Source organism: Gadus chalcogrammus, chromosome 4 (assembly GCF_026213295.1).
Source record: "Gadus chalcogrammus isolate NIFS_2021 chromosome 4, NIFS_Gcha_1.0, whole genome shotgun sequence".
Lineage (NCBI taxonomy): Eukaryota > Metazoa > Chordata > Actinopteri > Gadiformes > Gadidae > Gadus > Gadus chalcogrammus.
Genome location: NC_079415.1, coordinates 21949796 through 21976273, shown reverse-complemented (window position 1 = coordinate 21976273; position 26478 = coordinate 21949796). Strand labels below are relative to the sequence as shown.

At 44.3% G+C, this 26478-nt stretch overlaps 2 protein-coding genes across 2 annotated transcripts in view; one reads left to right on the top strand and one right to left on the bottom strand.

The window, feature by feature from the left end:
* LOC130381531 (transmembrane protein 163-like) overlaps positions 1 to 17066 on the top strand; it is a 51939-nt gene extending 34873 nt beyond the window's left edge. Inside the window, exons 6-8 of the mRNA XM_056589181.1 lie at positions 12992 to 13103; positions 13252 to 13393; positions 13660 to 17066. Of these exons, the coding sequence (XP_056445156.1) occupies positions 12992 to 13103; positions 13252 to 13393; positions 13660 to 13720 (315 nt within the window). The 3' untranslated portion in view covers positions 13721 to 17066. The remainder of the gene's footprint in view (positions 1 to 12991; positions 13104 to 13251; positions 13394 to 13659) is intronic.
* The window catches only part of mgat5 (alpha-1,6-mannosylglycoprotein 6-beta-N-acetylglucosaminyltransferase), a 109964-nt gene continuing 99381 nt past the window's right edge, over positions 15896 to 26478 (bottom strand). Inside the window, exons 12-16 of the mRNA XM_056589177.1 lie at positions 25280 to 25426; positions 24705 to 24821; positions 22736 to 22810; positions 22256 to 22413; positions 15896 to 19483 (exon numbers count right to left, since the gene is read on the bottom strand). Coding sequence (XP_056445152.1) covers positions 19285 to 19483; positions 22256 to 22413; positions 22736 to 22810; positions 24705 to 24821; positions 25280 to 25426 — 696 coding nt within the window. The 3' untranslated portion in view covers positions 15896 to 19284. The remainder of the gene's footprint in view (positions 19484 to 22255; positions 22414 to 22735; positions 22811 to 24704; positions 24822 to 25279; positions 25427 to 26478) is intronic.

Here is a 26478-nt window from a genome sequence, read left to right as displayed (position 1 = left end):
CTATTGGAATCCAACTTCTACGCTCGTTTATTCGTTTTACTCAGAACACGAAAGCATCGTTAGCCTAAGTGGATCGTGAAGTGCGTCGTACGAGCATCGTTGGTAACGAACGTCGTGAAAAAAACGCTCGTAGCTAACGAGGACTCCAGGCAGGGTAGGCCTACTCGTAGGACGCTAAGAGCATCGTTAGCCTACTATAGCCTCAGTGGCGTCACCAGCGGACATTCCTAGTTGGATGCGTTTCATTAAAACACATCCAATACCACGGAATGCCCAGCTTGAGCCATTTCGCAACCAAAAACAGTGGTTACCGCCGATATATTTGTCAAAGACTACTGTTAGATTTAAACAGCAAAGATGGAGACATGTTAGAAGTCAACAACAACATAATTTATTGCAGCAATTAAAAATTCCAAAAACACATGCGCAGCCGAAATGTACCGATCAAACGCCACGTCAAGGCATATAATAAAATCGAATGATTCCATTGCTCTTGTGTGGGAGGTCGCTTTCAAGCTGCACTTGCTGTCTCCCTCTGGTTTTAATTCAACCATCGTGGTTAAAATGTTCTCATATTGATCAATGACAGAAGACATCGGCCACTAGACATGCAACATGCTGAGACCAGCAGGTGTCGGAGAATATCTGCAGGCGTTTTTTGTTGCGATTGTTTGCATTAAGCACTGTAGGCGCTTCGGTGAGGCTGTGATGAAGTTCACTATTTATTGGACCCTGTCTAGACAGTAACGAACATCCCTGACCATAGTCAATCGTTTTTGTAGTCTACACTCAGAGTGAACTCATTATTGCATGCGGGTGTCTTCATTCATAAAAAAATGAAAACATTCGGGAGTATGCAATAATACAAATTATTCTAAAGAGTTCAGAGACTCGGTGCACAGCCCCGCCTTCCCCAGTGAACCAAGAAGCCCCACGCCGTGACAAACGGGGGATTTGACCCCCTCGGTTTTACACAGGAAACTTGAGATAAGAAGGTGAAATCGCCGGGCGTGCCAAGCTGCGACCGAACCGGCTCGGCAGTGTAAAAACACCTATAGCCATCGTCGAGTTAGGTGGGAGCTGAGCTCCCATAGGGAGAGTTCTGGCTCCCAAGAAAGCAGCAAACTCAAATATCTGTGGGGGTCTCTGAAAATACAGCAGCATAATATTGTAACTATTTTCCCTTCCACATGCAGAGTAATATTGACGTTAAGTGGGATAATAGAACGCCGGTCATTATCGGGAAAATAAGCCCAGACAGAGCGAACCGGACACCGACGCGAAACGGAGGTGCTTCGACCTGAAGGGGCTTATTTTCGATAATGAGCGGACTACTTGCCAAACGAAAAAATGCCTTTTTACAATTTATTTGTTACCATTCGTAGTGTTGATCAGCAGAGAAATAGTTAGCCAAAGACGTTGACGTCGCTTAGCAACCGAAGACGCTGGCGCCGTTGTGAATGGCCCATGCAAGTAAACGGAGCGTTCCACGGCGTTGAGAAGAGCCGTGTCATAATAGCCCATATTTACGTCCTATATACGTCCGCCTCCCCCCCCCCCCCCCCGTCAACAACTTTAAGAGACCCCCACAGAGATGGAATCATTACTCAAACCCTGCCTATAGCCTACTTCATCCTGCCCAACAATATGGGCAGGATCTAGACCAAGCTCTCGGGTCAGCAATAGCCGCGTGTCAATGCCTAGCCTCTGCGTTTGAATGACAATGAATGAATGGAACGTTGCATTTTTAATGTCTACAAATATTCTAGACTAGAGAGCCAATCAATGAAACCTTATGCGGAATCAGATAAAGTCGGCACTTTGCTGCGCAAAGTATGTTTCAGAAATCAGCACATTAAGATAAATGTAGGCTAGTTGTCACACAAGCTATTTGGGATTTTCTTAATATGGAATTATTTCAGGAGGGGAAATGCCGTGAACAAATGTATGCACATTGCGTTCAGGATTAGGACTGATATGTCGGCCTAGGCCTAATCAATTGTGTTTTAATATCTTTAGCATTCAAATTATTGCACTCTATTCTTTTCGTAGGCTACTCTGTGGTTGGCCTTGATGGGGAGATATTTTAACCCTTTTTAACCCCATTTTCCTGCGACATTCCTGGTCTCCCCCTGCGTCATAACGCGTTTCAGCACCGTGTCAGTGGGTACAATCTTACGAACGTCGTGAGTGCAGCGAATGCGCGTTCATGTTAAAAGGAGTTTCGGGAAACGCTCCAAAGAAATTTACGACGGTTCGCAAGATCCATCGTGAGAATGATCGTGCGAAGATCCATCGTTATCGGGAAACTGGGTCCAGACCAAGCTGACTCATGTAATGCAGAAATAAAAACGATACGCTATAAATAAATGTCTGCTTTTTCATTCTGTTATGATCATAGCCTACTTGCCACTTACCATACACAAAATGTTCGGTCAAGTAACTTCACAGAGTATGTACTTGTAGTGTTCACCACCTCCACATTAACCCCCTTTAATTTAGAGCATCTTAACTTTAGACTTTAAAAACGATGGATAGGTTGGTTTTTGCAGCTAAACAAAACTCAAAATGAAAGGTACACTTTCAAACTATTATATTATTAAACTATACACTATACAGAAAAACCATCACCATAAACAAGTAGGCCTGTAGAGTAGGTAAGTTTGGGCAAACTTTGCAACAGGAAAGAAGAATCGACTGATTCTGTCTGTGTGTTTAGTAGGGATGAGTCGGTCGCGACCGATTCGTTCACAACGAACGAATCCCGGACGTGAACGACAAGAACTGGTTCCCCAAAACAAGAAGAACTGGTTCTTTGATTCTTTTTTTTTAAACATAAAACAAAAATGTGGTCACGTAAATAAAATATACAAACGAACAGAGCTTCGTCTCCCCGCGACTTATATTGATTGAGTCTACAACGTTCTCAAAGATTCAGCCAATGAGAGGTAGCAATGGTGTTGCCATTATGAAATTATGCTTGGGGCGGGGGCGGGGGCGGGGGCGGGGGCGGGGGGGGCAGACACCAGTGAGATTCCCTGTCAAATGACGTAATCTGACATAACGAACGAATCAAAACGAACAAATCAAACAAACGAATCGTTATAGTGAACTGAACTGAAAGAACTAGTTCCCGGAAAATAATCATTTTGCCCATCCCTAGTCTTTAGCCATGCATATGATTGGGTGAAAAAAGTTCAAACCTATTGGCTTAGAAATTCAGGGGAGGAGCTAATTAGCATATAACTGGAATGCGTTCTGAACTTTCCTGAATATGGCAAGCCAACCCCGACAGAAAACGCCCTCATTTAGTCACGCATCACCTTCATTACCCGTAAAAAACGCCGTAAAATGTAGAAAAACTGCATATTTTACGCCTTCATGTGCAAAAATGCGCCGCTTTTTACGCCGCAATGAAGCCTTTCAAGAACGTGCGTAAAAAACGCAGTTTTGAGCATCAAACAGCGCGTAAAATACGCGCGTTTGTGAACATCACAAGGCGCGTAAAATACGGCGTCTTTCTAGTATGCTTATAATCTCCGCCCTTCTTTTCTCTCAGCCAATGCATTTGAAGTGTATGCGCCCAATTGCTGAACAAGACAAGCAGATCCAATCAGTTCAGCACAGATCTGCTTGTGACAATTTATCCTCTCATTTGTTATTAGTTGTAGCGTCATATAGATATATATCAGTGAATCCGAAATAAACCGTGTGGTCAGCGTGGCCCAATCGATAGAGACTCTTGCACTATTGTCAGATTTGTGCTTTTGTCAGATGGTCACCTTTTATGATCGCAATGGTTTTTAGTCAGCAAGCCAGACCTCCTGTGTTATAAGTTCCATATTCAGTGCCTTTTTAGTCAGCCAGCCAGATCATCTCGGTGTCTTGTTACACGCTTTATAAGTTAATTACATTTAAATTATTATAGCCATGGAGCCTTTATTTTCGTGGAGTTATCGTTGCATCCTCTTTTGTTCAATCAATATAAATACACAGTGGAAAGGAGTGAGAGGGAGTCATAGGCTTAAGAGGCCCATCAGCCTACACCAACATTGTTAACTGTCATACACAGCTAAACAAGCAAATGAAAAATTAAATACTAACGCAACTGACATTTTTATTAGGCTATTAACAATATCATAAAAATGATACCGTAATGCACCCATTCTTTGTCTTTGGATATTTTGAATAAAAGGATCAATAATTGGCGAATCGCAATGATCGCAAGCAGAGGAACGTGAGAGTCATTGAGCAGCAGCTGAACCAGTCTAAAAATCCCTTTATCACCAAAACAATTTTAGTGATTAAAGGTCACCACAGCGCCTAAAAGCCATCAACGTCATTCATGTTAGGTAAAGGGAAGAACCTCGGACACGAGAAGTTAACGGAGAAATCTGACTATAGATGGATTCGATCCGACAACCTCTTGCCTACAGAGCAAGCGTCGCTAACGATTGGGCCACACTGACCACACGGATTATTTCGGATTCACTGATATATATCTATTAGTGCTGTCAAGCGCTTAAAATATTTAATCGCGATTAATCGGATAATGTCATAGTTAACTCGCGATTAATCGCGAGCAATCGCGATTAATCGCAATTCTTTTTTCTATGCTAAATATTCCTTGATTTCTTTGTCCCATTAATTTTTCTCTGTTTAATGCTCTTATCAACATGGAGAAGTGCATCGGCTTGCCTTGTGCAAATGTTTTTTTATTGAAAACAACATTAGCATACACTGATCAAAACAGGACGATACAAAAAAAATGCCTATAGTGCAATTAAACGATGAACATACAAAGATACTGCCTTGAACATAGCAGTCAGGCTACTGCTTCTTTGTTTGGAGCCAAAAAAAATCGAAAACAAATAAAATAATTGCGTTAATCGCGCGATAAAAAAATTAACGCCGTTAAAATGGTTTATGTTAACGCCGTTAATAACGCGTTTAACTGACAGCACTAATATCTATATGACGCTACAACTGATTACAAATGAGAGAAGAAATCGTGACAAGCAGATCTGTGCTGAACTGATTTGGTCTGCTTGTCTTGTTCAGCGATTGGGCGCAAACACTTCAAATGCATTGGCTGAGAGAAAAGTCGGGCGGAGATTATTAGCATACTAGAAAGACGCCGTATTTTACGCGAGTTGTGATGTGCAAACACGCGTATTTTTGCACGCGGTTTGATCAAAACGGCGCAAACGGCGTAAATAGCGGCACATTTTTGCGCATGACGCGTCAAATATGCAGTTTTTCTACATTTTACAGCGTTTTTTACAGCATAATGAAGGTGGTACGTGACTAAATTAATGTAATGTTGTAATGTTGTTCAGAACGCGTGCTGATACCATGGACATATTATAAAATGGACAACGGATTCCAAAATGGCGCCTATTCATTCCTATGTAAACTGCTCAATGGCGCAGGGCAACATCAAGGAGAGATATGCTTCCGCATCATGGGTCTATAGCTATGCCCTGCTTCATGACGTACCGGATGCAGAAATATTCTTGTTTTTTAGCATTGTTAGCATTGTAGCATCATAAGCGAGAGGTCTGAGCGATCGCAGTCGCATTGTTTACCGACCATGGAAGTAATCCCCCGATGATTCTCTATATGTTGAACAATTATTATTTTAGATTAGTTTGCCCCTTTTTGACTTTATAAGAAAAGCACCTTGTATATACTTTTTTGAATGTTAAAACAGAAATAATAATTACCACTCGTTTTTTAATATATTTCTGTTTCTGAAACGAGAATCAAATGCCCAATATATACACAGACCCATCAGCTGGTGTACCCAGGGAACTCACAAGGTGTTAGGAAGCAAAGGAGTCTGAAATGACCCCACATGGTATCATGGACCTATTATGTATGGGTGCAATAAATAAGACAGATATGATGGTGGCGGTGCCAGCCCCACGTCAGGTTTCAAAAACAAGTAATACTGAAACTGAATCTCAAACTTGATCCTGAAATGTATTTAACATGAAGTATTGTACAGGGAGAGGGCTGTGGCCACAATCGATGGAGGAGGCAGTCAGGTGTGCAGGAAGACAACAACAGGAGTATGATGGACAGGGATCTGACATGGAAAGGGAATTTTTTTATTTAAACATTCAGAGGAAATCAGGCCTACTGTAGGCCTATGTAAATAAGATTAAAGATGTCTAGGATAGTATAAATGGCAGGTGTACTTTGCTTTTGATGGAGCCATAATGTAATATTAATAAAAAGCATTTTATGTATGGGCACCTTTCAGGCCACTTAAACACCTTAAGCATAATTAATAAAATATTAAAGAATACTTGGGTGAAGCGTGTTTGTCACTTATGTGAAAGAGCTGGAAAGAGCTGGAGTAACGGAATAAGATGCAGCTGGGCAGGGCGCTGAGAGGTGATGCATGAGGCATGATGGTGGCACGGCAGACAAGTACAGGAGCATGATGGACTGGGATCTGATGAGGTAACAAAGATTTTTTAACTTAAGATAAAATATACTCTGAAGTTTCCAGTTCTGAAATCAGAAGAGAAGGGGTTTAGTTAAGGCTTTGTATCATTAATAAGATGGACTGTGACAAACAATCAATAACAAACAAAAAAATAAAACTAAGTCTTAGTTTAAAGCCCACTCATCACATCAAGGTGCAGGCCAAGAGTGGGAACATAGAACAAAGACTCACATCACAAACTCAGACAGTCACAACATGAAAAAAACACATAAATACATAAAACATTTACTTAACTACGAGACCATAGACCCACATCACGAACTCAGAAAGTCACAATATGTAAAAAACATATAAATACATGAAACATTTACATCAATACGAGACCATAAGATATGTTTGGGTTACTCTTGATCTTATCTTAAAAACAAAATACACATAACATTAAGAAAAGAAGGGAAGAAAATAAAAGTAATAATAGATAAAGCTAAACTCAGTTAGTGATGGGCATACATTTAAATGTACAAAAATTACAGAGGTCATTGATCGGATGTGCTGTTCAAAAAGAAATGCACTATTAAACTGTGCCTTGTGCTCCGTTATGCAAGCTCCAAGTCTACAATTGAACAATGTCTTTTTGCTGTTTTGAGTGCTTTGTGCCCACTTGTGCTCTGTCATGCAAGCTCCAAGTGTCACACTGCTTAAGAAACAGATTCCTTCCAACTAACTATTTGCGAAAAATGCAATCAATAACTTATGTACAAATAAATGGTTACATATCAACCAGCCACGAAGTTGGAGTGGCCTACACACATAAATAATTGTAATACACCAACATTGTTAACTGTCATACATAGGTAGCTAAACAAGCAAATGAAAAATGAAATACCAGACTAATGTTAGACTATTAACAATAATATAAAATGATACCGTAATGCACCTGTTCTTTGTCTTTGGATCTTTTGAATAAATGGATCAATATATGGTGAATCACAATAATCGCAAGCAGAGGACCGTGAGAATTATTGAGCAGCAGCTGAACCAGTCTAAAAATCGGACACGTTAACGGAGCACTGAACTAGGCCCTCTCGGATGCCAGGTCGAAACAACATTTGGTTCACTACGATTCCTTTCAGCTGCACACCCCTCCTTCTCCAGCAAAAAATAATTAGAGAGAACGGCTAATAAAACGCTTGAGGTGGCGTTTTGAAAAGAAAAAACATACATTTTTTTAGGACATGGCATAAAGATAATTATGAGCCTTTGATTGATATCCAGACATTTTTTGCGGAGACACATTCCTGTTCCCCACTTTCCCCACACATTCCTGTTCCCCACTGTTGACGGGTCCCCACAGGGACCCGTCAACAGCCCACTTAAACAGCAGCAATACCAGGCTTGGCCGCTGAGCACTGGTGGATTGCGGAAGTATGCACTGTTCCTGGGGGCTTGGCCGATGCGCGTAAAATAACGTGCTGCTTTACGCCTCGTTTCCACATACGTATGTTTTTCGTATCCGTGCTTCCGTAAATTTACGGAAGGGGTCGCTAGTGTTTTACGTACGGACATGAATTTATTTACGCCAGCCAAAAATATGGGGGAACGTATGATAATGGCCGTTTTTAGGAGACCGGTACTTTGGAACATGAGGATCGACATATACAGAGATAAAAACAAAACCAACCAGGCTTGGAAAGAGATCGGCGAGGAGTTTGGCCTGCCAGGTACTAACATGTTTTGTGAAAAACATAAAAACTTTCATACGGTATCTCCGTAAAACAACGGCGAAAGTTAAATTTTTTGAACGTATATTACGGACATACCGGACAGAAATTTTACGGAGGGGAGGAGTCTCGGAGGAAAAACTGACATTACGGAGAATCACATAGGAATTAATGGACTTTTGTTCGGAGACGGTTGGATCGCATACGATAATGTACGTATGTGGAAACGATTTTACGGTGTAACGCATCTACGCGCCTTAACCAATAGTTCCCTATGCAAAAATGCTGATTTTCAACGCCTCTAACACGAGTGACACGTTCAGTGTGGCCGCAACTTTAGGCCCTGTCCACAAGGACGAAAACAATCAGAAATTTCTCCGTAATGATGGACTCATTGCATTGCCCTCACTTCACATCTGAAAGTAAGGATCTCTCTCCTGCTCGTGTTTGTGTTAACTATTGGTTTCTGACGGAGAGGGATAGGGTTATCCCTAGAACTAACCATAGCACAGATGCTTTGGGTTGGAAAATGCTAATGTAGGTTGTGATACTAGATTCAGAGACATACACATTACATTCTTAAGATTCATCTTCAGAAAAACTGATATTTCGGTAAAACAAGAATAACTGATTGGATGAGAATAATTCGGTTGGACGGCCGGAACCCGTCTGAAAACATGTGTACTGAGAGGGAGAGCGAAAGAGAGAGAGAGAGATGAGGAATGTCACAGAAGTCAGGTGTGAATTCTCAGCCGTGTTCACACCTCTCGGAATATAATTACCACCCGGTTGCTAGGCGATAATAATCTGCTCGGAAACACACGGCCAGCCGTGATCATCATCGCATAGAATAGGCGAGATGCTGAAAGTTTTTTGTTTTTTTTAAGCAACTGAAATCAGCTGTTTTGTATAGCTGCACGAGTTAGCCAACGGTTCAGAGAGTTTAATTACAAAAACTATTGTAGGCTACTTTACTAAAAGGCTAATAAACGTAATTTATATTGCGATTTTCGAAATACTTGAAGACAATTGACGCACTCGGAAGACTCGAAGTGTCAATGGCGTTAATAGAGATTTTAGCTTTAAATACTCGCTTGAAAAGTTGCTTGTTGAGACTCTGCACGTAGCGTTGTTGAATTTTTCAACAGCGTTGAGACCTAAAAAGTAGGCTAGACCAAAAGCGACAGACAAACCTCCCTCTGCAAGACCAAACAGAGAGAGAGGCTACCAGCATTAAGGAAGTGCAGACATGTTGCCAGTGTTTCACTGTCTGCCACGTGACCAGAATATGAATCACAAGGTGTGTTGTTGGTGCATCCCAGCACAGGCGTGCTAAATATAGCCCCCTCACACACCTCCCTGTGAGGAGGATGGCGTTCTCCCCTTTTTTATTCAGCATTCACTTCCTCTCTCTCCCTCCCTATCTCCCGCATCTCTTTCTTCCTGTCTTCCCCTCTCTTTCTTTCTCTCTCCCTTCCCTCTCCCACTCTCTATTCCACTCCCCCATCTCTTTCTCCCCCCTCCACCCTGTCTCTCCTCACCTCTCTCTTCCTCCCCCTCGGTCTCTCTCCCTTGATCCCTATCCCTCTCCTCTTTCTCCCTCCTCCTCCCCTTCACTTCCTCCCACTCAGATGAAATGTTAATGAAGTCTCCCCCTACTGAGGTGCACCGCAGTGGGGGAGAGAAAGGGAGGGAAAAGGGGGTGGGGGGAGTCGGGAGATTCGGAGACAGCGATTGCAGAAGGGAGATGGAGGGGTGCGACACGATAGGTCTCTTAGTTTGAGGTACAAAAATAAGGAAATAAATGTCAAGGGACTTGACTGAGAACAAGTGATGAGGAGGGTAAAGGAGAGAGGGGGGAGGAGAGAAAAGGAGAGATGGGGGAGGAGGGGAAAGGAGAGAGGGAGGAGGAGGTGGAGGTAGAGATGGAGGAGGAGGAGAGGTAGCTGGAGGAGGAGAGAGATGAAAAGGTAAAAAGGGAGGAGGGGTAGTCATCTATCTAGGCTGGTGAGATGCAGATCTCTGTTTGATCATCTCTCTCCCTATTTCTCTCGAATGACTTAATTCATTTTAGCAGTAAAAAAATGGTTTTAAATCAATGATGAGGGGAGATGACGTGAGGGAGTCAAAACAAATATTTGCCGTCAGTTCGGCGCTAAACAACCTGAAGGAACCAGAGCTTCATGCAACAATTCACAAAGCTGCCCTATTTTTTTTCTGCAGTTTTTGTATTTTGCAGTGCATAACGTTTCGAATTTTCTTTTTTTCTGTAATGCTATATTTGGCTGACCCCAGCTATTACCTATGTCTGAGACCATAAGAGGATCATGAATTTGTGCTCGGCTAATCACCTACTATAAAACAAGAAATAGATGCAAGCACTCTTCAGACATTAGATTCGACCAAGACAAACAAAGAGTTAGCGGCGAGCAAACAGTATAAGCTCATCAGTCATGCAGTCATAATGTTCAAGTAATGTTTAAATAGATGGTTGGCATTATAACCCGGGATTCATAGTAGTTTTCTCCCTTGGGTCAGAGGAACTGAGGGAGGCGGTGGAAACTGTGGAACCGGACACCAAACCCGGCTTAAACCATAATATCAACAAATCCACTTGATTGAAGGTATTAGGTGTGTGTGTGTGTGTGTGTGTGTGTGTGTGTGTGTGTGTGTGTGTGTGTGTGTGTGTGTGTGTGTGTGTGTGTGTGTGTGTGTGTGTGTGTGTGTGTGTTTTAATGCAGACTAGTAGTGGATGGCACACAGAGATTGTGCCATCCTTCAACAACACGCATGCTCTGTGTTCGCCAATCTACTTATCGAGTCTTAAAAACAAGATGGCGTCGACGGGTGAACTACTGATGGTATTGTGTGTATAAAATGTCCTTTTTAATAAACAATCTGTGTACTTACAAAGTTAGCCTCGTTTTATATTTTAAGACCCTTATTATACTTCCAAAGAAGTGTCGGGCTACTTCTAGCCTTTTAAGTGTTTTTTTTACCATAACACATGTGCCCTTTGTTCCATGTTTATTGCGTTTTGGTGGAATCGGCTAAAAACATCCAATTTAAGAATCTGTATACATGCGCCTTTTTGCTCCATAACGAACATCCCAACTCGTTCATCATACTAAACATATCCGAGATCCATTTTACACCGAATTTGTCCTTTAAGCAGTCTTCTTGTCAGTGAAATGTCAGCCAGTCTTGTGTTTTCTGGTCATATGACTTCAAAAACTCTTCAAGCCAAGCCCATCTCACATGACTGAAACCCAGTCAGTGTAAATATAACTCTTCAGGAGAGTTCTCCCCTTTAAGGATACAAACATAACTTTCTTCAGTCAGAAGGATCCGTACCGGTCTCAAGACCTGGTGAACATTTCCGTGTTCTCTTTGACTGAAATTAAGAAAGTTGTTACACTAACGAAGATATAAACATATACAAAATATAAACAAATTCTCTGTAAATTCAAATAGTCTGCTACTTCTGGCTGAAGGCTTTTGTAGAGTGGTAGCTTCCCATTGGCTGTCCCCGCCCCCCCAGCTCAAAGCCCCCAGGTCCTCTGAACCCACTGGGTCGGTCTGCTCAAACCTTTACCCCCTTTCTCACTATCACTCAGAAAGCATTTTTTTAAACTTGTACGCTGAAGTTCTGCTGGGCGGAAGTTCGGGTGTTTACTAAGCGTCTAAAACATTAAGGCGTAAATAATTAATGCTTATTCTCCGGCTTACGATGCGTTGCTCGGCAACGACGAGAGTGACCAACTCATGGTTGAGGCGGTGAGTCAGGAGAGTCTTTCATCGTCAGGGCTGTGTAGAACGTTGTTTCATGTATTGTTTTCTGGATTGTATTTTTCACATCCCTTTTTTTGTTTTGTTTTAATCTTCGAAGTCCAAAATCCTGCGGCAGTAGCTCGTAGGCTAGCTCTCTCCCGCTTCCTCTCTGTCAGCTTCCCCTCCACCATATCAAATATTAACACTCCCCACATGACTCCCCCCTCCGCCTCACGCACCCACACTCCCCCATCTCCCCGAATACCTGGAGATAAGAAAAGCGTTTATAACGAGCAGCGCGGACACAAAGAAATGTTTCAGCACGCTCTGTGATCGATGGCAAGAGCTACGTGCACACAACTCACATGAACAGTGACGAGGATGGGGGACGGGGGACGGGGGGGAGGTTGTGTGATCTCTCTGAAGCCTCTGAAGCCGTCCAAGATATCAGTCAGTCATCATTACCTCATCCTCAATCATTACAAAGATCTGCTTCTTTGGTTAAAAAAAACTCTGCGGGATGGTCGATAATATCTTTTAGTAAAACTGTGTTCCTAATATCTGCTCCTCGCTGCTGGGGCTCAAGAACCAAAATGGCCTCTGACAGCTGTCAGCTGAAACAACAGAGCAGAAAGTTCTTTGTTTATTCTTCAACAAACATTCCCTCTACATCTCGTCACTACGCCGCTTTTACCAGGATATAATTGATGTCAAAGGAGGATAGATCGTTGCAGGTGAACTTGCGATAGCAAGACGTTTCGAAGGATATATTATCGACTATAATCCCCATTAGCTCTCTTTCTCTCATTCTCTCTTTGTGTCTGTCTCTGTCTCACACGCCCTCTGTCAATTTGAATAGCTGTATTGGAAAATGTACATAACGGACACAACTAAACATACAAACATCTCTCTCTCTCTCTCTCTCTCTCTCTCTCTCTCTCTCTCTCTCTCTCTCTCTCTCTCTCTCTCTCTCTCCTCTCTCTCTCTCTCTCTCTCTCTCTCTCTCTCTCTCTCTCTCTCTCTCTCTCTCTCTCTCTCTCAGGATGACTTCCTGTTCAGTGTGTCTATAGTCAGTGGTCTGGTCTGTATTATTCTGGCCGTCGTCAAGTTCATGCTGGGCAGAGTCCTCACCAGCAAGGCCCTGATCACTGATGGTAGGACACGCATGCACACACACACACAGTCATGATCACTGATGGTAGGACACACATTCACTCACACTCTCACACACACACACACACACACACACACACACACACACACACACAGCACCCTGATCAAAAACGGGTGCGTTTGTTTCAGGGTTCAACTCCCTGGTGGGCGGGGTGATGGGGTTTTCCATCCTGCTGAGCGCAGAGGTGTTTAAGCACCAGCCCACCGTGTGGTACCTGGACGGGGCCATTGGGGTCCTCATGGGACTCATCATCCTGGCCTACGGCGTGAAGTGAGCCTTCCTCTTTCTTCTGTTCCTTGTTCAGAGAGGCTGAATGTTACGTTTGATGTCAAACTAGCATCATAATTATTATTGATTCGATTGTTGTTTGATTTGCGGGATCAGTGTCATAACAGAAAGGCCACGGAAAATAACAATAGAAATTGAAAAAATAATGAAAAAATGCACTTGTGTCTGTATTAAACATGACATGATGAGATTACCAAATTAAAGACAAGATGTTTTTGAGGTGTGGTCAGCATTCTGTTCCGTTTCAGACTCCTTCTGGACATGGTGCCGCGCATGAGACAGACCAGGAACTACGAACGCTTCGAGTGACCCCAACCCGGGGGGGGTACAGAGAGGGGGAGGAGGGGCTGACAACATCCGAAGGCCGGCTTGGTGGGTGTGGTCCCCCAATGGCCACAACCCCACCCTTCGAGGAAGGACATTTGCTGCGTCTCCACGGCCAAGCAGACGGATTTGAGTGTTTCCGCATGTCACTACACAGCCCCCCCCCCCCCACACACACACACACACACACACCACCACCCTTAGAGTCTGTTTGATCATGTTTTGTGTTTTCTTGTGATACAGCGGACCGGCGCAGTCTGAGGGCTGCTGCGTCGGACCGCCGACAAGATTCACTAATTCATGAAACGGAAATAATTAGTGATAATATAGACCTTTTTCACACATCGGGACCGATGCACAAAGCAAACTGAAGCTGACCGAATGGTGTGGGGTGATTTGAACAAACTGAAAGGTTTTTTATTATGATTTGATAATGGTTTAGTACTAGGAGTTGTGTTGTGGAGACCTGGTTTCCTAGTTGTAGCTGGTTTAATTATATATTTTTTTAAGGCCACAATTAAATGGAGCAAAGCACAATATGTTGTTGAACCCTCCTTCGGAGCCCTGTGTTGGGAGGTTTTGGAGGAAGGCCTTTTTTTTCCGCCTGTTGCCAACTATCAATGGTATTAAATCTGTTAAGATAAAACCAAACTGTAATTAAAGGTATATAATATGGTTGATGACTCCGATAACCCAGGAAGACGCAGGCTCAGGACATGTTAAGATAAGATACAATTGTATTAATCCTGTGAGGGAAATTCAGGATAAGTGGTCAATCTTTCAGCTGCAATATCTGAAAAGTGAAGGGAAAAAAATGAAATCAGAGTTTCGAGTCGCTCGATCGGACAGCAAAATTAACTAACGCAATCCCGCTTAAGCATGGAGATTCCACAAAAAAATGCTCAGGGTCTCTGTTTGCTGAGCAGGCACTTTCAGCCAATCAAATGGCTGCCTCAGAATCCAAGAGGTCGCATTATCCCGCCCATTTCACAGAGACGTCGTTCTCCGTATAAGGCAGCACCCAGCTGTTTAAGTAGCACAACAGTAGAGGGAGCCCACATGCTGTAATTAATTCAAACTGGCCCCATTACACAAACTATAAATATACATATTTATTTTATTAGAATATAAGCACATATATTTAATCTCATGAGTCACTAGTTAGTTTGGTTCGTTTAGATAGGGTTTTCCGACTAGTTTACAGGGGAAACTGAATAAGCACAGGATGTAAGATACTTTTATTTAATCTTCACGCTGAGAACAGGATTTAATGTATGTTTGGGTTAGCTTGCCTTTACCTCACAAGGACACCGGCTCACCACGATGAACTCTACAATGACTCATCGAGGAATATCACGTCTGTGACTTTGCATGCTCCATCTCTGAGCACACACTAAAATATTCATCAACCTAAGTAGCACACCAACCCCATCTCAGTGGTCCGAGCCTTAGCTGTATCGCCACGGCAGCACATGAATCTATACATTTTCATATTTCTACAATATGTAAGACTTAATCATGTTATGAACATTTGAAGCTGAAATGCGTTCAAAGTGAGAGCTGAAGGCGAGCGTACGCATTCATTCTTCCTAGAAAGACTGTGAATGTATATTTCGGAAGGTCTGTGCTTCTATATTCATGACAATTTGAATGTGCATATACTGTATTGCAAAATGTCAGTTTTTTTTAATGGCAATTTTGTGTGTGAATGCGTGTGTGTGCCTTAGTTTTGTGAGAGGTTGAAGATGGTTTGCTAATTGATACTTCAAGGGTGTAAAAAAGAAAAATGGGTACTTCGGGTGAAGGTGTGCCTCACTTCTGTTCACCAAACACACGACATCTCTAGCATGCAACCAGCGCACCAGTCCACATGCGAGGTAGAAAATAATGCCGTTTCATTGTTTGTGCGCCACACACACACACACACACACAAAAACACAGGCAAGCTAACATGCACGCACATTAAAACACTGGCTAGCTTACACCCACAGTCAGGCTAGCTTACACAAATACACACACACACACACACACACACACATTAAAACACAGGCCAGCTAACATGCAAGCACACATTAAAACACAGACTAGCTTACGCACACACCCACACACTGAAACACAGGCAGGCTAGCTTACACACACACACACACACACACACACACACACACACACACACACACACATTGTAACACAGGTTAGCTTACACACACACGGTCCTCATGATGGTAGCTTTCGTGTGATTGTGTAAATACTGTATTCCTGTGATGTTATTCAGCTGTAGAGTCGAAATTAATACAGAGACTGTTGTCACAGAAAAAAAAAACTTTATTTAAAAATAAAGTTATATCTCTCTTGTTTGTCAAGGACTGTGAAAACAAAAAGAAAAGAAAGAAAAAAGTTGTCATTTCGTTATTAAATTTTCCGCAACATATTCTCAACCTTGCCGGACTTTTGCGAGGACCCCGGCTTCTACAGACGGGTCATAGTTATTGATTATTGGTCAACTGTTTTTTACCCCCAAAGAGGATTAATTCGGTAAACTAAATGAAAAAACAAAGAAAGAGAAATAGTGAATAAAGTTTTATGTTTTGCCAAGTTATACACCGAAGAACTGTATACTGAATACCCACCGATAATAAAACCAACAACATTGATACAGAAAATAATGAAATGCTTTAACAGAACAGGGCTAGCGCGATTAGCAAGAAGTGAACAAGGCCCTTCTGCACCACAGCTCAAAACTTTATATCTGCCCTATTGGAAATATTAATCTTTACCATCAATAATAATAATAGCTATGACTATGGAAACAGAATATACCTCAAGTCCTGGATTGACAATCGATTGGAATATTGACAGATCTAATTATATGCAGTGACAACATAGTAATAGGACGCATGATTATCGCATGATTATTTCAGATTCCCTCTAACGAAAGTCCTAACCCTCCACGGGACTCGCACATGTCCACCCAGCGTCTGTGGTCTGAACATGGGGACTGCCTAAGCCAAGCCTGAAGCAGAACATAAAGGGAAATAAAAGGCACATGACGATGTTCAAAGAACCGACTTGGCTGATGAACCCACGACAAACCTCACCACAGAGTTGATCCGTCAGTAGGCCATACATGGGTATCGTTCTGCACATGGACATGGAGGGAGTGGAACCATTTATCCACCAAACCCACATATTCAGAACAGGTGATTTGTATATGATTTTTATGGTTATAACGGTCCATGAGCTGTATACATTTTCTTTTGATGTGAACAAAGTGTTTACGTGCACAGAAACAGGCTTTTACTGTGAGCAGCGCAGGCTTTAATGGTGGGAGACGACTGAGTCATAAACATGTGGTATGCATGTTATTCCTCAGGTAGGCCGACATGTTATAGCCATCCATCACCATCATGTGTAGACATCTCCAGATCTGGTCAGAACACGACGATGAAGAGGATTATCTCACAACAATAAACCCTAGACGGCCTCTGCTCGCTTTCTAAATAACTTTGGAATGATGCAACGCTGCCACTCAAGCTGACTTCTGACTTACGGAGACAACAGAAGGTAACAGAAAGACCAAGTTAGTTTCAAACATTGAGATACTGGTCTGCGTGTTTCCTGAACAAAACGTAATGATGGAAAAACAAATAAATCTGGTTACCGTCTTTCTCTCGCTTCTACTATCCCTCTCACCATAAATTAAATATATACAAAGAAAATAAAATGAAAAAGAAATCCCTCCCATAAATAAAAACAGATTTTAATAAAAAAAACAGATAAAGTTCTGTATACAAAATAAATATAAAGGATAATAATTTGATAACCCATATTAACAATATATAGTGTTACTAATATCGTTTTGTTAAATCTCTAAATAGATTAACAGTGCATTTTTTCATTGATGACCGGTAGGCTTACCTACTACTATGTTTTTTTTATTGATCTTAAATATTTCTTCTCCTGAATAGGCTGCAGGCAAATCTAAAACCGATGTGTTTTCACATCGTTTTTACCCCAGCTGTCGAGGTGGTATTAGTGCGCGTTCCACTATTCCGGACAACCTAGCGAAACAAGATCAACAACAGCGCCAGGACGCGAACTCTACACCATTTTACGCAAACCTACTTTTTTATTTATCAACTTTTTTCACATCCTTTTTTTTTCGTGGGAGTTCATTCATAAACAGACACACCTCTGTCCGTATGTCATCAATCAGCCGGAGAAACAAATCTAGTTTTCAAACGGTACCCTAGTTCAGTCCAGGTTGTGTAGCATAAACCCTCATTAAATCACAGATATGACAGCGGCAGCTCCAAGCCCCTCCCACTTCCGGTGGGAGGTTCAACGTCAGGAAATTTGTTGTATAACAAATGCTTGATCCAAAACGAGGCATTTGATTGCGTTTCTCTACAGGCTTCGCTCGCTCAACCGCACTGAAGTTCCTGTTTTTCATCATGTGTGATCGGTACGCCCGTTCAACTGGAAAATATAAATAATGCGGGAAACTACCCCCCCCCCCCCACAAGGGTCTCCTCGCCGACGTCCTGACGATCTCGCAATGACGATCTCCTTGGCACATCACAACCGTTGCAGAGCAGAAGAAAATAAAAAGCAGACTGATTTGAAGATGTGTCTGGCAACCATTCAAAGCAGAGATAACAATCATCAGAATAATAATAATACAAATAAAAAAGAAATAAATCTACGATATTTGTCTGGTTTTGCGCCAGGCAAGAAGCCAGTCAGTACAGTGTAAAACTATATCTTAAGGCCTGCAGTCTGCCCCGTGTGTGTGTGTGTGTGCTCGCTTGCCTGTGTTATGTTTTTGTGTGTGTACATTTGGTGTTTGTGTGTGAAGTAATTGCGCTTATTTATGTGTCTTTTTGTGAGTGTATGTATGTTAGTCAGTGTATGTGTGGGGTCAGAGGTCAGGGCCTTTGTGCCTCACAGTCCAGTGTAAAACTACCTTCAGGGCCACAAATAGTCTGAATCATTTCGCTACAGAGGAGGGGAGTGTGTGTGTGTGTGTGTGTGTGTGTGTGTGTGTGTGTGTGTGTGTGTGTGTGTGTGTGTGTGTGTGTGTGTGTGTGTGTGTGTGTGTGTGTGTGTGTGTGTGTGTGTGTGTGTGTGTCTTTCTCTTGTGCTCGCCTCAGGTTCTCCGCATCGAGTTGCTGTGGAGACGGGCAGAGGTGAAGACACCTCTGGTTACTCTCAGCTGATTTCATAGAGGGGGGGGGAGATTCTCCTCGTCCTTGAGTGTGTGTGCGTGCGTCTGTCAAATAGGGCTTTACACGTCTCTCTGTAGCTCCTCCTCTTTCGACTGTCATCACAAGGCTAGGCCCACTCCAAATCCACCTCCTCTTCATGTGCGTGTGTTTGTGTATGTGCGTGTGAGAATGACAACACACACACAACCCCACAACAATCTTCCCAGACGGGGGCGGGGCTGGGGGCCGCTCACAGGGCATGCTCTCCCCTAAGGGCCGGGGTTTTTCGGGGCGGGGGTTTTGGGGCGGGTGTCTCCCCTCCCGTGTCCCCCCCTGTGGGCGGGGCTATAGGCAGCCCTGGCAGAGCGCCACCTGACCCTTCATGTAGTCGCGGCAGGGGCAGACGCGGCGCAGCGAGGGATGGGCCCCGGCGCAGCTGAACAGCAGCAGGTCCTGCTGGAAGATGCAGTGGCGCCGTTCCTCGCTGTAGGCCGGCACCAGAGTGTCAGCGCTGGACTCTACCGTCTGGCAGTCCACCCCAAACCTGAGGGAGGAGAGCAGGGGTTAGGTGGTACGTCAATGGTAGGGGTGGGAATCACAGTGTTCCTCACGATACGATACGCGATACATGGCCCGCGATACCCATAATATCACTATACAGCGATTCTGTAATAAACTATATACTGTTAAACAATCCTATTCATCACAATATATGTCTCACGATGAATACAAAATGACCGTAAAAAGGCAAAGTGCTGGAATTCGGTCGTTATTCATGGTCCATACTGAGTTTCTCAGTCACTCATCTTTGGTTAGTTAACTTTAGTTCAAGGTTCCTTCATTCATGTGTTGAGCGTCACCTCGAGGTAGCCTGGTCCTACCAGACTCTCGTACTTCATTTCATTTGTACAGAGAGTCTGGTCCTACTCAATTGACAAACGTTTACTCACTTGAAGGCGGGTGTCTGTTGAAATTTAAAACTATTGGATCTGCCCAGTGCCCCTCTGGATCTGCCATAACCAATCGCTAACGTTTGGCCGGGAATCACATTGCGCGCAGGCAGTAAACAAACCAAACACGAGCTGACTTTAACGTCATTGATCTCAGCCACTCCCTCTGTTCGCTGATTGGACACAGAAAATGTAGACAGAGAAAACCCACTAACATACCGCAGACTCAGACCTAGTACTGAAGGGAAATTCAAATTGAGCGGAAGTACTTAGGCGGGCGGAGCCAGGCTAACCTTGAGGAGCAGGGAAAAATAAATTCTAATATATATATTAGAGCTGTCAGTTAAACGCGTTATTAACGGCGTTAACGCAAACCAATTTTAACTGCGTTCATTTTTTTAACGCGCGATCAACGCAAAAAAAAATACATATATATATATTTTTTACAAAATATATATATATGTATTTTTTTTTTCTTTTTGGGGCTCAAAACAAAGAAGCAGTAGCCTGACTGCTATGTTCAAGGCATATCTTTGTATGTTCATCGTTTAATTGCATTGGCTTTTTTTTTTAAATGGCTTTTTTTTTGTACCGTCCTGTATTGATCAGGATATGCCAATGTTGTTATCAATAAAAAAACAATTTCACAAGGCAAGCCGATGCACTTCTCCATGTTGATAAGAGCATTAAAATGAGAAAAATTAATGGGACAAAGAATTCAAGGGATATTTAGCATAGAAAAAAAAATACGATTAATCGCGATTAATCGTGAGTTAACTATGGCATTAATGCGATTAATCGTGATTAAATATTTTAATCGCTTGACAGCCCTAATATATATATATAAAGAACAAATTAAACATTACGCCTATCTCTCTTCGTCTTCTCGAGTCCACCGACTTTAGAGGCTATAATGGAAATGTTGAATGTTGAATGTTCTCTGTTTCCATCTGTTGCCAGTCTAATAGTACTGCAGTGACCGATCTTGCATATCTGACTAATCATAAACCGGTGTTGTGGCGCCATCTTCTGACAAGGAGAGGGATAACGTCAGAGAATCTGAGGTATTGGATTATTTGGTCAGTTACACAAAGATGCAGACCTACTGATGTGTGGAGTAGGTCACTTGATGTTAGTCTACTGATGTGTGGAGTAGCGGCCATATTGTTTTGAAGTGATAAGGCCTTTACATTAAAACACATACCTGCACCCCTTGCACATCTGTGCATCTATGCACAGGTATTTGTATGAAAATACACCTGTCACACACTAAATCACACACTAGCAAGCCACACAGCATATCACGGTAGGCCAATCTCTCCCTCGCTTCCCGAACACCTCCCCCACCTCCTCACTCCCTGAACACTTCCCCCTCTCCCCCACCTACATCGCTCCCTCACGTCCCTCTCTCTCCCCTCCTCATCAGTCCAGGTTCCTCTCCTCCCTCTCCCCACCGGGCCAGGTCCCCCTCACCCCTCCTCATCAGGCCAGATCCCCCTCTCCTCTCCTCCTTCTACCCTCCTCCCTCTCCCCTCCTCACCGGGCCAGATCCCTCTCCCCTCCTCACCGGGCCAGGCCCCCTCTCCCCTCCTCCCTCTTCCCTCTCCCCTCCTCACCGGGCCAGGTCCCCCTCTCCCCTCCTCCTTCTACCCTCCTCACCGGGCCAGGTCCCCCTCTCCCCTCCTCCTTCTACCCTCCTCACCAGGCCAGGTCCCCCTCCTCACCGGGCCAGGTCCCCCTCTCCCCTCCTCACCGGGCCAGGACCCCTCTCCCCTCTTCCCTCTCCCCGTCTCACCGGGCCAGGTCCCACTCTCCCCTCCTCACCGGGCCAGGCCCCCTCTCCCCTCCTCCCTCTTCCCACTCCCCTCCTCCTTCTCCCCGCTCCCCTCCTCAGCGGGCCAGGTCCCCCTCTCCTCTCCTCCTTCTACCCTCCTCCCTCTCCCCTCCTCACCGGGCCAGGTCCCCCTCTCCCCTCCTCACCAGGCCAGGTCCCCCTCTCCCCTCCTCCCTCTCCCCTCCTCACCGGGCCAGGTCCCCCTCTCCCCTCCTCCCTCTTCCCACTCCCCTCCTCCTTCTCCCCGCTCCCCTCCTCAGCGGGCCAGGTCCCCCTCTCCCCTCCTCCTTCTACCCTCCTCCCTCTCCCCTCCTCACCGGGCCAGGTCCCCCTCACCCCTCCTCCTTCTACCCTCCTCCCTCTCCCCTCCTCACCGGGCCAGGTCCCCCTCTCCCCTCCTCCTTCTACCCTCCTCCCTCTCCCCTCCTCACCGGGCCAGGTCCCCCTCTCCCCTCCTCACCAGGCCAGGTCCCCCTCTCCCCTCCTCACCGGGCCAGGTCCCCCTCTCCCCTCCTCCCTCTCCCCTCCTCACCGGGCCAGGTCCTTGTCCTTGTTGAGATGCTGGAAGAAGGAGGGCTCACAGATGAGCTGCTCCTCCTGGCACACCTGCTTACAGGAGTGGCCGGGCTCGGCCAGCTTCACCTGCAGGGCGCTGAGCGGGGGCCACATCACCTGGCCGTGGCAGAAGTCCTGGGGGAGGGTGGAGGGAGCGGGGGTTGGAGAGAGGAGGAAAGTGAAGAAAGGCAAGGGCAGGGTGGAAAGCGGGGGAGAGGAGGGGGAGAGGGAACGTAAAGAATAATGAATGATGAATGAAAGAGTGTTGATAGTTGATGGTAGAGATACGGACGTCAATATGATATTTGATGGAAATCCTAAAAATAGACGTACTCTGCATTATTTGTGTTGTACATATTGTGTTATTATGGGACATGTGTCCATTTTATATGAATGTTTCTTCATATGTTATTATTGTGTGTGCGGTTTGGTGTGCGTGTGTGGTGTGTGTGTGTACCTGGTTCTCGATGAAGGCGTTGACCCTCTGCAGCATGCCTTCACAGGTGAACTCGTAGGGCAGGTAGGGTTCAATCTGGAGACACATCCATACACTTAGAAAATGCTACACTAAATATCAATGCAACTCCTAATTATCATGACTAATCTGTTCTAGGGCTGGGCTATATACCGGTAGTAAGAGTTCTATCTGTATATTTTTGCAGGAGATATGTAGTTGAGACAATATCGCCATACCGGTATATTATATATTATTTTGATGTGGCATTGCGATCACAAAATTAATATAATGAGTTTTTTTTTTTATTCTTTTTTTATGTTTTATAGCAGAGGTCAGCAACCTTTTCAACATGCAGCGCCAGTTTGAGAATTTCTCATTAATGAGTGTCCTTAAGCAAAAGATTAAGCTGAATTATGACACAACGACCATTTCACAAAACCATTTCCAGAAGACCTGGAATTGTACTATTTCCATATAGTCCACAATCATGCATTAACGTTTTCATGTTTTTTTGGTTGTTATATTTGCTACATGGTGTTTACAAAATGTAATTACATATGTCCCATCTTAACCATCCACATCAATATCTTTAAGATATGTACAGCTTTGCAATACCATGTGAATGCGATGCATACAGGCCACTTGCAACAATATTTTAAATATTTTCTTCTCTATTAATCACAAAATAGGTTTAAAAACTATTAATTGATCCCATTTCAGAACACTGCTTTCTGTACCAAATTTAAACATATTTGCACTGGGAGGAAATGCCCAAAACAGAAAAAAGTGCAAAAAAAAATCGGTAGTAATGAATATGCTGCCGCATTGTGCTGTGAATTTTTTAAATAATAATAAATAAAAAGGGGGGGGGGGGGGGGTTCAAGTGTGCCAATGATTATGCTGCCCCGTGCCAGTGGTGGCAGGCGTGCCTAGGGTTGCCGACCCCTGTTTTATAGAAAGGGCAGAACAGCTGGATACATGTCTGTATATTATTTTAGATTGGAAAATTTTCTTTTTGAACATTTTGTGTATTGTTTTAAGGCGAAATTTCAAAGTTCTCAGTTACAACGTTTTTTTGGGAAAGACATGCTGAATAAATACATCATGCTCAAAAATAATCGTTGAAATAATTGTGATTTCAATATTGACCAAAACAATCGTGATTATGAATTTTTCCATAATCTAGCAGCCCTATTTTGCTGGGGACTGCACATTTCTTCGACGCTCCATCGTTCCAACCTACCGTGAACCGGGAACATCATTCTAATATCGTATATCCGCGCAAAAAATGCAACAGAAAATATCGCAATATAAGTTTTGGTACATATGGCCCTGCCTTAGATGGTTCTCATTGAACATTAAAACCAGCGAGTCAAAGCCTGATCTCTTCTCATTTTACCACTGGTCACGTGAACACATTTAATGGGAATTTAAAGCAGTTTCAATACAAGCCAGCAGTATAAACTAAACAGAACACACTGCAACAATGAAGGCCATTGTGTTGTCCATCCACATGTGAGTGTGAGTGTGTGTGCGTGTGTGAGCATGACCAGACCGGCAGCAGTCCGCTGTGCCTCTCAGAGCATATGAGTGGTGGTTCGGTGAACGGACTCCATTGTTGCCATCACCACCCCCACCCCTCCCTCCTTCCCTCCCTCTCCCCTACGCAGCTCAGTTACTTTGCCCCACCATCACCTACACACATCAACACCATCACCCACTGTTCCTTTTGATCCCCACTCACTCACCTTCACCTTTAACTGCTGCCCAACCCAGCCACTGATTCAGCTCTTTCTCCTGCTCCCTTCTCCTCTCTCCTGCTCCCTTCTCCTCTCTCATGCTCCCTTATCCTCTTTTTAAATGGTCCATGCTAATTGCCAAAGCACATCCACTCTTCCCTCTGCTGTCATGTTCCTCTCCTCTCATGCTCCCGTCTCTCTGCCCACTCCTTCCCTGTCGTCATGGTTACCTTCTGGCTGAGGATGGTGCGGATGGCCTGCTCCACCTCGGCGGGTTTCTCGATGTCCACCGTCCAGACGTGGGGGGGCCCAATGTACACCTCTGCATAGGGGTGCTGGGAGGTGAGCTTGGAGGAGGAGAGAGGAAGAGGACAGCGGAAGAGAGGGAGGAAGAGAGAGGAGGTGGAGGAGGAAGATGAAGAGGAAATGGTAGAGGAGGAGGGAGAAGAGAGGAGGAGGAGGAGGAAAAGAGGACGAAAGGGAGGAGAAAGGAGGTGGAGAAGAGAGAAGGAGGAGGAATTAGTGGAGGAGAAGGGGGCGAGGAGGAGGAGAAGGGGAAGGAGGAGGAGTGAGAGGAGGAGCAGGAGAGGGGAGGAAGAGAAGTGAGAGGAGAATATGAGGGAGTTGGGAGGAGGAAAGAGGGGTAAATATAAGGATAGAGATTCAATTACTGGTTGTTTAAGAGACCACACACACCTATGACCAGCAGTATAATCTAGCAAACATGTCTGAACAGCATAGCCAAAATCTTCCCCTCCAACCTCCTCTTCCCCCACCTCCTTCTCTTAGTACCCCACCTTCTCACCTCTCTCATAGTGGGCTTTCCCTTGAAGAAGTCTGCGTTCTTGCTGCTCTTGGGAGGGGTGAACTTGGGGTTGAGGAACGCACAACCATTTGCTATGGCCTCCAGGGGGGCGGGGCCTTCATAGGGGAAAGACAGGCCCAGAAACAGCTGGACGGAGAGAGACAGAGACAGAGACACTTTATGCATGCACAGTGAATTGAAAGACAAAGTACAAAGACACAGTAGTGTAGCAGCGAGGACCATGGTCAAAGGTTTTGAGAACAAGATAGTGAGGTAATGCTGTTAAATGCAGAAGCGATGGCTCATGTCCCACAGGATCACCACAATGCAAAACACAACTGCAGTCAATAAGAAACACCCACACATGGGTGTGTTTAAGGAGTGAATAATTGAAAGTAACGTGTAAGCCCTGTGTGCTGTGGCAGGCGTTAGCTCGAACAGGAGTTGGTGTGCGTGTGACGTATAGGATAAAGAGTTTTTTTTCTTTTTGCCTAGAGTGCCCCTTGACAGAAACCAGGGCGAAGGATGGTGAGAGAGAACAAGAGAGTAGGAGTTACAAGGAGAGCAGCAGTGGTATGAGCTCTCCTTCAGTGAAGGTCTGGGGTTGGCGACAAAGGCTGGTCTGTTAGCAGCAGGCAGGCAGGCAGACAGACAGACAGACAGACAGACAGACAGACAGACAGACAGACAGACAGACAGACAGACAGACAGACAGACAGACAGACAGACAGACAGACAGACAGACAGACAGACAGACAGACAGACAGACAGACAGACAGACAGACAGACAGACAGACAGACAGACAGACAGACAGACAGACAGACAGACAGACAGACAGACAGACAGACAGACAGACAGACAGACAGACAGACAGACAGACAGACAGACAGACAGACAGACAGACAGACAGACAGACAGACAGACAGACAGACAGACAGACAGACAGACAGACAGACAGACAGACAGACAGACAGACAGACAGACAGACAGACAGACAGACAGACAGACAGACAGACAGACAGACAGACAGACAGACAGACAGACAGACAGACAGACAGACAGACAGACAGACAGACAGACAGACAGACAGACAGACAGACAGACAGACAGACAGACAGACAGACAGACAGACAGACAGACAGACAGACAGACAGACAGACAGACAGACAGACAGACAGACAGACAGACAGAGAGACGC